This window comes from Dipodomys merriami, unplaced genomic scaffold (assembly GCF_024711535.1).
Source record: "Dipodomys merriami isolate MVZ:Mamm:240054 unplaced genomic scaffold, mDipMer1.0.p SCAF_9, whole genome shotgun sequence".
Taxonomy (NCBI): Eukaryota; Metazoa; Chordata; class Mammalia; order Rodentia; family Heteromyidae; genus Dipodomys; species Dipodomys merriami.
In genome coordinates this window covers 28,414,029-28,424,563 of record NW_027206512.1, presented here as the reverse complement: position 1 = coordinate 28,424,563, position 10,535 = coordinate 28,414,029, and the positions used below count along the sequence as shown (strand labels likewise).

Sequence of the window (10,535 nt, the reverse complement as noted above, 5' to 3'; positions counted from 1 at the left end):
TAGCCATCATGAAAGTTTGTAAGAAAAACAAAAACAAAATCAGAAGCACAGAATTCCATTGAAAGTCAAATTTGTAAGGGCATTGAAAGCAATTTTGAGCAAGCAAAGACTATACAGTCAATTTTAGTTTTTTGTTTTTAATGATATACAGCAAGCTATAAATTTGAATCACTTTTAGCAAGGAAAACAGAATCCATGATATATGGAAAAACATTTTTCAGATAATTGAGTGAAACTAAATTTGCAGAATCTCTTTGAGTTGATATTATCAGTTAAAAATTTTTATTTATGATATATGTCTTATTTCATAAATTAATTTGTCCCATATATAAGTGATTAATTTGAAAAGACTTTCCTTATTTATTCTAGAGTTATCCTTTTCTTGAGGTTTGGTGTTTTATTATAATAGTAATAGTTGTACTAACAAATGGAATATTTTTAGAAATCTGATATAACATAATCCCAGTAATTTTGTAGTCTATGTTAAATCTTTTTTCTCAAAATGCTGAGTCTATGGACAGGCATGTGGAATCTGAGTCGGGTGTACAAAATCTATGAGTTTTCTCTAACAAAAAAGAGTATGTGTTTCACCACCCTTTCTTTGTGCTAGTACTGGGTAGGACTTGAATTACAGGACTTCAACATTCAGATTTTTCACTAGTTTTCTACCAATTGAACAAGTCCTCCAAATTTGTTTTTTTTTTTTGCTGGTAAATTGGGGATGAAAGTTTTTGTGCTTGGACTGGCTATGAAATCAAGAATCTCAGCAGATTATGAAAATGAACTTCCAAAAACTTAAGATTCTAACAGTGAACTACTGATACCCAGTTTATCTAGCCTTTCTTAGCAATCGGAACGGAGACCAATTTTTTGGATTTTTTTTTGTTTGTGTCCATCTTGGGGTTTGAAATAAGGACCTGGACATTGTCTTTGAGCTTTGTCTCAAAGTTAACCCTCGACCACTTGAGCTGCAGCTCCATTTCTAGCTTTTTTGGTGCTTCATTGGAGATAAGGATCTCACAAATTTCTTGGGGTTCATTTTGCTTAGCATCATCTTATATAGTCATATGTACGTAGCTTTTGAGCTTTTCTGCTTATTTGATAAAATCTTCCTAGATATATACTAGTTACTGCAAATGAGGGAAACCATAGGACCTATATTTGTTTGGGTCTGGCTTACTTGCCCTGGCTGGATCTCAGTCTCCTGGAGAAGCTAGGATTATAGGTGTGAGCCACCAGTTCCTGGCTTTGGGACAGTATTTTTTAAAGTTTCATGCAATTGATTCCTCACTAATAAAACAATAAAATAATTTGCATTTCAAAAGTAAGTATCAAAATTTATGATTCAAAGTTGTCCATATTCCTTAAATGTTACTTTTCTCATTATTTTCTCAAAACTTTTACCAAGTCAGGAGCTTTATTCAGCAAGATCCAGAGTAGTCTCCTTATTAACAAAGTATTTTGAATACTTTACATTAAAATATGCAATGAATTACTAATTAATGTCCTTAGTATAGTGATTTGTATGGCTAACTGTAAATTATGGATTATTTCCCCCAGACTCTTTTACCATATAAATAGAACAACTACAGTTTATTTCTTGAATACAGCTGATTATTTGTGTTGCTTTTTATGTTTATTGAAATAACTCCAAGAAATGAAACTAAGAGATTTTTTTTTTTTTTTTTTTTGGGTCAGGTTGTGGGGCCTGAACTCTGGGCCTGGGCGCTGTCCCTCAGCTCTTCAGCTCAAGGCTAGCGCTCTACCACTTGAGCCACAGCACCACTTCCGGCTTTTTTCTTTTTGCTTATATGGTGCTGAGGAATCGAACCCAGGGCCTCAGGCTTGCAAGGCAAGCGCTCTACCACTGAGCCACCTTCCCAGCCCCAAGAGATTTTTTTAATTTTGGTTTTGTTTGCTTTCTTTCTCCTTTGTTGCTGTTTTTGATTTCTGTACCTTTGTCTTGTATGTAAGAGTCCCTTTTATGGTGAGGATAAGTAATAGTGGAACAAAAGTGAATAAATGCAGCAGCAGTAATACTCATTAGACACTGTGTTGGAAATGAACTATTCAACTTGTGGGGGAATGTGGTTGGGAGGAAAAAACTGGGAGAAAACCAGGGATGTAGTGACACTGTTCAAAAAGAAATTTACTCATTATCTGAGTTACTGTCACTCCACTGGACAATTAAAATATTTTTTTAAAAGAGCAATATAATAGAGAAAAAAGATAAGAAGCGTTTCTTTGAAAATGAACTGCCTGTACCTATGCCATAACGGGCCTCTCAGATTAATATCTTAGGCTCACGCTGTTCATTTCAACATGCCTTTCTGGAGATGGTGAACACAAATTCCTCAACTCCATACTTATCCCAAGACACCCAGTGTTCAAGTAAGCTTTGCATTCCTCTGCCATAAAGCATCTTCTAATCAGGTCTCAGCACAGAAAGGATCCTGTCTTTTTATCTCAAGAAATCTTTATTTTAGAGTTTATTTGAATGGAAAGATTCATAATTTTCTTTGTGGACTGCTAATCTTGATCACCTTTTACATTTTTATCCTAGGAAATTGAGGCTTTTTAAAATTTTTATCAGAACTGAAATCATTATATAATGGCTATAAATTTTAAATTTGGGGAGGATTTTTAAGTGAGGGTCAAACATGACAATCAGATTTAACTGCATTTAAAGGGATTTTTATTTTCGTGAAAAAATAGAAAATTTCATATCTTAAGCTACAAAAGCATGTACATAAACAAAAAAAAGCACATAGAGCTTCTGGTGTGGAAAGAATACAGAAATGCTAATCCTTGCTTGAATTAACTCTGAGTCAGGGCTTTAAGATAGTTTGATATCTATCTTGGAATAGAATTCACTGTTCGACTGCTTATGGACTCACTGAGATGTCAATAAACATATTAACAAATGGTTGACTCTAATCTGGGTTTTAGACTACTGTAAATGAAATTTACACAATTAATTTTAAAACTACAGCAGTCTGAATATTCACAATTACGTTGTCCATTACATTTCAGTTAAGGTAGTCCTCAGCTCCAATAAATATATCATATTTATTAACATTCAGAAGAAAAAAATTCCATCATTGTTTCTGATTGTTATAAACAGAAATACAAAGAAAAGTGTTGGCATCTTCTCCCAAGTATAATTATGTGATCATTCTGAAAAAGAACATTCAAACATTGATATGTGGAAAGGCTTTTTTTCACAAATGAACAAGAAAATGAAAAGAAAGTTCTGATCTATTTTTTATACATTACTATGTAATTAACAGTATAATAGAGAAAAATTCAATGTAACCAGCTGTGTTACATTTGAAAAAATGCTGACTTATTCTAGTTATTAAATTTCAAATAAAACTATCACTTGGACTCCATTCATCTTCACTGTTATCCTCCTCTTTCTCCTCCTCCTCCTCATTATATTATACCTAATATTTATTTACTTTGAGGTTACACATCTGGTAGTATATAAAGCAAGAAAGTTTATTATTACACTTGGCTTTTTTTTCTAATTTTTAGAAAAAAACAAGATAGTAAAACAATCTTATTGTACTATGAAACATTGTAAAGTTAGTAAATCTCTTACATCTGATTAAAATAGTGTTTGCCATCCAGTGCACCATTACTGCCAAAAACAAAGGTGAGAACTACTGCTTGTGCTTTTGAGAACCCATTTCAAATGGGAGAACAAATGTTATTTGAGAAACATTTACTTTCACATAGAAATGAATTTGCAGACATGCAAAGACGCAAGTATTCTGCTGTTACTAACATTCCATTTTAACTTTGAGATTCAGAATGGTAAGTGTCTTAGCAATTGAACACTGCTTAAAACACTTAAAAACTGAGTAAAGGATGTTTTGCATTCTTTAGGCAACAAATGCTGGCTGCATTCAGGTTTACATAAAGTATTGGGGCATAAATTCACAACTTCAGAATATTGACATAGTCAATAAAATGCAAGAAGCCAAGGACCATGAACATTACTTTTAAATGGGAAAAATATCATTCAAACAGTTACATACAGTTAATACACTTCAAAGGGAGCAACTGATTATATGCCAGAGGACATATGAGCAAATGGCAAGATTAGACATAAATTATGACAGAAGTGGTAACTGAGTGTTAAGTGGTATCAATCAGTTGAAAACAACTTTCTTCTTATATCTATTTTTTCAAACTCTAATATTGGAAACTTTCATGATATGTCTACTGTCAATTACAATAAGATCATTTATTATTTGACAAATCCCTTGTATGTGGTAAAACTATGAAGTCTTATGTGTTGTTTCTGGTAATTTCTTTGGTGCTGGAATGAACCAAGAGGATAGGAAATCACACAATCAAGGTTTGTCAAACCTTGCCCTTCACACGGCCTCACTGAATTTCACAGGAACAGCCTCTTCTTTTCATTGCATTTCTCACATTTATAGATGAGTTTGGCAGGTTAGAATTGGTGACATATCCAGTGGTGAATAAATATTTTAGAAAGGCATTTTCCCTCCTTTTGGAGGGAAGATCAGATTTGAAAGTCTATTTTTTTCTAAAATCAGATTGAAAATTTTTAAAAGAAATTTGCAACCAAATTGAGGAATGGATGAGAGCTATGTAAATATTTAACTTTCATTTTGAATTATGTTCCACAGTGAAAGCAGCATGCAGAAGAGGCAAACGTATTTAATGCAAATTAATTTCTATTCTTCCATTGTAAAAATAAAGTTCAAAATCGCAACTGCTAATCACTTAGATATCATCCACCTTGAATGAGCAATAATCTTTAAGGATCTTTGCAGATCTTAGTGAATCTTGAATGACAACTTAGAGAACATTTTTGTGAAGCAGCTAGGCCCAGTGCAACACTGAAAAATATATTTATTTTTCCTTTGAAATCACAAGTTTTTATTTAGAAGTTTCTTATCACTTAGATTTGGAAAACCTTTACAAAACTTGGTATAATGTGGAAGGATCTCCAGTTATATTGTACAATAGTAACTAGTTTCAATAATGTTTATTTTTAGGAATGAGCAATACATCTTTATAATAATGGAAATGCCAGCCAGGTCTGTAATCTTAGCTATTTGGGGAGCTGAGATCTGAGGATCTTGTTCGGAAGCCAGCCTGATCAGGATCTGTGTGACATTTATCTCCAATTAAGCACACACACACACACACACACACACACATCGAAACTCAGAAGTGGAGCCATGGCTCAAGTGGTCAAGTTCTACCCTTGAGCAAAGAAATCTCAAGGACAGCACCTAAGCCCCAGGCCTGGCACACCACCCCCCTCTTGGTGCCTGTGTAACTTGTGATTTTTACTCAAGAGATTATTAGATTATTTCTCTCATCTTTTCTGGAAGATTCCCCCATACTAATAAAAACATGAACCTGTGGTCCTTTAAAGAGGCAAAAGTCAATGTGAAATTTTAAAAACTGTTTAACATTTTTTTCCCTTTTTACATTTTTGGCTTTCCATTGTTCTTCAAGAAAGAGTTATTTGATATAAAGAAGTATTCCCCCCCCAAAGTTTATTCACACATGTGCTAATAATATTCAAGTAAAATTGGTGCATAGGAAAAGAGAACACTTAACATGGCATTTGCTACTCTGACAAGCGATTGCCATTGATATTCATGAATAGACACTATTTCCTTGAAAAACCACATGCTATTCCAAGATGTTTATAGTGTAACAGCATAAAAACTTGTTTCAATTCACCTTGGAGCTCAATTTTGTATAGCTTCTAACAAATTGTATGATTTTTACCACCAAAATCAGTCTTTACCACACATGATACAGAGAAAATACAGTGGCTTATCTTACATTTCCTAATAAATTCCAATTAAATAATACATGAATTCATTCTTCAAAATAAACTTAAGATCGTGTTGTTGGATATGGAATGAAACCATGAAATTTAGAAACTGTCATCAACAAATAAACTCTCTTGGAAATTTTTTGAGAAAAAATGTATCTACTTCTATGAGTCATTCCATCACTGCCCATAGTATTAAAAATTTTAGAGAGAAACCACAATGGAAATTGTTACAAAGGATTAACACTTAAGGGTAATACTTCATGCTATGTGCCTGGATTTAACAATATTAACAGAAGCCAGCAGAGTTAAATCCTTCTACATCCTGCTGAAAATGTGCCCTTTGGTGTCAACTTTGCTTGACAAGATATTTTCTGGGACTCAGAAAGGTGAAATTTCTTACAGGGGTACAAGATTAATGGCTAGAAGAACTGCATTGTCACAGATATCACCAAGTGATTTTTAAGAAGCCTGAAGGGATTTAATCTTATAGACATTTCTTGTTAGTGAATGAAGAGATTCGTAGCTTTTGGACGCATGATAGGAAAAAGAGACAGCAGCTTGTGTTAAATTTTCCTTTACTGCATCCCTATTTCTCCTATTTATATTACACTCTAGAAAGTTTGTTCCTATGTGTTGCCAAAATTAAAACAATATAAAAATGCAAGCGGAATGAAAATGCACACATATGCAAACACACACGCACACACACACACACACACACACACACACACACACATACATACCCACAGTAAATCCCAACCTAAATCCATTCCTGAAGATATTGCAAAGCATACAGTATCTACACATTTATACCTAATAGTCTCTAGAAGAGCAACTAAAAGTAAATTTTGTAAGACAGAAAAATAAATATACACCCTGTATTGTACTTTCTGTGACCAAGCAATATGTTTGTAAACTAGTTTCTATAAATTAACACCATGTAGTAACATTTAAAAATTACAAGAAAAGGTATGTATTAAGAAATAATCTAATCATATTGCTCTTCAATACACTTATGTAGACAATTCAGACTTGAAGTAAACTTCAGGAAAATGCAGCTTTTCTTAGCCCACAAAAGGCTACAAAACTTTTCCTTTCAAGTAGAACCCTGGAAGTTTTGAAAGGGGCTGCTATCATTCAGTCAATAAAGGTGCTATATATTTATATATTTCATGTACAAAATTCTGTGGAAGCAGTGGAAGGATTTTGTTGTTTTATTCTTAAGTTCAGGTTCTTATTCTATGCAAGTTATAGTTGCTTCATGAAAAATGAAGACAAAAAGGAAGATGTGGAGACTCTAGTAAAACACTGATTATAAATCTGGTCACTGAGACAAATGATCTCCTAAGGTTTAGAAATCACTGTTTCCCTTTTGTTAAAATAAATCTCAGGGCTCTTTAGAAAGTGCAGATCATTCACTTGAAGTGACATTGGCAGAAGTTACAATGGCGCCACCCCGTTGACCAGCTGCAACTTCATTTCTTGAAGGCTGTTCATGATCTTCTTCTGGTGACCCACAAGAGTCACTCCAAGCCGTCTCAAATCCCTGCATGAAGAAAGCACACATTGGATGCATGTATTGATTCAAATTGTAGCACACCTCAATATCTCACGCAGACAAAAGGGAAAACCTTTGGCAGAAATTATCTATGAAAACAGTCCCAACTTAGGGAATTGTCATCACTGTATCTTCTCACATAGGAAAATTTAGCTTTTTCTTTTCTTTCTTTTTTTTTTTTTTTTTTACTTTGGGTTCAAATACCATATTTTCTTCTTTTACCAAATAAATCTAGCATTTATAGGAATTTAACACATTGTGAAAACTACATACTATCAAAAGTCTTTCATCCACAACACCTTTGACTTATATTTAAAGACAAGCTGAGTTTTTTAAAATTACAATTGTTTAAAGTATATCTTAACATCTTTTGAGCTCAAGACAAGCGGCTGTGATTGTTTACTACAAATTTATAATATATTTAGGAATGCTAAATCTATAAGGTGTTCATTTAGTTATGTTTGAAAAGAATGTGTATCAAGTATAAGAAACATGGGTGGTCATAATATGTTTATATATATGTTTAGGAAATTACTATGTTTTGAATGTATAATAACAGCATAACAACTTTGTATTTAATGTTATTTTTCAGATCTTCATAAAATTAATATATTGGAAACAGTGACATTGAGACTATTATAGTTGAACTCAAGCAATTTCAGAAAACACAAAGAAATCTCTTTACAAGAGAATAAAAATTAAAGTATGCCTTAGCTGAATTTAAACAAGAGGTATGAGAAAGAATTGTTTACTAAAGTTTTATTATATGTCTCCTCTTCCCTTCATGGTTTCTTGATTTCTTATGAGAACTTTAGGAGTTAAAAGTAGCTCCAAATGCTTAGGATAGGGACAAATTTCTTTTTTAGAGTGTGAATGAACTTGGAATTTACTATAATAAGAAGATTGCAGGTCAGGTCACAGTATAAAAATGATCATGTTAGATGTGGCATTGGAGATGATCATCAAGACTGAAGAATATATAAAAATTCACTTTGAAATAAAATCACTATTGTTAGATAATCATAAAATCGACTATGAAACAGGCAATGCAGACTACAGTTTATTTTTTTTAAGTTTCAGTTTCATCTTTTCTATTTTCAATAAAATCAGAATTTCTCACCATGACCCATATCAACATTATAAATACATGTTGTTGGGCTGTTCTTAGACAGTAGGGTAGCCAGTGGCATCTATGGTGGCCACTCATTAGATACCACAAAGCACTCTATATCTTATGTCCCTTATTGTGATGGACAAAACATCTTCAGATATTGTTAGGTAAAAATCTCCTCCATTTGAGAACAATAGTACTAAACATGGATATAACAAACTCCATGTTATCAGAATATTTAACCCCAAGACACAAACTTTTTTTTAAGTGCTTTTTATGGTTTGGAAAATGCAAGGCTGAAGAATTTAAGTCTCTTAAATAACAAAGCCAGCTCTAGTAGAGTTAGGAACAAAACCAGGTAACTGATCACAAAGACTCTATTCTTTATTTCTCATTATACTTAGACTTGATATTAGGAAAAACAAAAACACTTTCAGATAACTATAACAATTTTTTTCTTCATGAAATACAAATTTGGAAAATACAACATTCAATACCTAAAATTCTAAAAGAAGTTCTCCAATGATAGGAACTGAGCACATACTTCCTGATGAAGACTATGGTGATTGCATCTATATTAATAGTCTCATGTATGTACCTATTGCTTGAAGAGTTACAGCTGCATTTATTCAACAATAATCATCAGCATTTCTATAATACATGCAGTATGTATATGCTTCTACACAATGTGATTTTCACTAGAAGACTCAGGATAAAGCTAGTTATAAAGATTAGATTGTTCTTAAAAGTCAAGTAGTTTTAAAAACTCTTGATAATTTTCTAGGGACACTGCCTATAAGGATCAAAATGGAATTAGAAATATGTCCATAGCAAAGGTTAAATATGTTCATTGTAGTAATAATAAATGCATTATTTGTTTTTAGATAGTTCTGCCGCATAGTTTTTGTTGTTTTCATGTGTTTCTACTTTACTATCTACTGCATCCATGATAAGAGTAGATTAACAAAATAACAGTAAAACTTTAAGAAAATTAAAGTATTCTGCACTTGAGGGTGAGGGGGCTGCTATAATGTTTTGTAAAAGAAACCATTTCAAATTATATCTTTTATGAAACATAGCCTCCCTCTCACCATTAAGTGTAGAATACTTTAATTTTCTTAAATTTTTTTGTTAATCTACTCATATCATGTACTATTTTTCTCATTTCATTTTTTCTTATGTAAGACATATATGTCTAGATAATTGTAAGCATTTCTCTTTTAAAATATTATACCAGTATTATCTTGATTGTTTGCAATCTTAAACAATGGTCAAGGTCAGTCCTAATGATTGCAAACACTGCTCAAGCATAAGCTTATAAATCTTAGCATGATGAAAATACTATTGTACACACACAAAATAGATCTCACACAATGATCACACACAATTAGTTTCAGAAAAGCTGTAAATAGAACAAAATTCCATTGTTTACACTATATTTGAGGATTTTTTCAATAATTCTAATCAGTGCAACATACTGCTCAGGCATATTAAGATTTCAAACTGATAAAATAAAATGTAAGAAATAATTAGAGGTGTGTAGTTGAGGTAGGAGTCAACTTCATTATTCAGGATAAAAGAGAAACATTTGTGGATGAATTCCCTAGCTCAGTCTTCTCCCCTCTGCTTTACATAACTGAAAGATTCCCCATCAACATTGGTGGGATAGAAGAAGTCAGATTACTGTGTATTTAATGATCTGTGGGTTTTGCTTTCATCATAGTTGTACACTTCAGGTGTGTGTCACTTTTCAATTTATTTCCAAGAATCTCAATAATCATTTCTAAACCTACATAATAGTGGTCTATCATCTATTTATATATAAACACGTTTACATTTGTCAAGAGGATGCATAACCTTAGTATGGTTTTATTAAATATGGCCTACTAAGAGCTACAGTTTTAGCATAAGTATAGAACAGAGAAGATTACGCATTATTTGCTAAATTATGCATAATGACTTTCTTAAGTTAATAAATGCATTTGAATCTTCTGTGTAAATTTTGGTTTTAAATTTAGAAAATTGTTTAT

At 32.4% G+C, this 10,535-nt stretch overlaps 1 protein-coding gene across 8 annotated transcripts in view; it reads right to left on the bottom strand.

Moving 5' to 3' along the window:
- Positions 1–303: 303 nt before the first annotated feature.
- The window catches only part of Epha5 (EPH receptor A5), a 308,672-nt gene continuing 298,440 nt past the window's right edge, over positions 304–10,535 (bottom strand). For all 8 annotated transcript variants that reach the window (XM_070012882.1, XM_070012884.1, XM_070012881.1 and 5 more), the window contains one exon: positions 304–7,382. In XM_070012882.1, the coding sequence (XP_069868983.1) occupies positions 7,277–7,382 (106 nt within the window). In that variant the 3' untranslated portion in view covers positions 304–7,276. The remainder of the gene's footprint in view (positions 7,383–10,535) is intronic.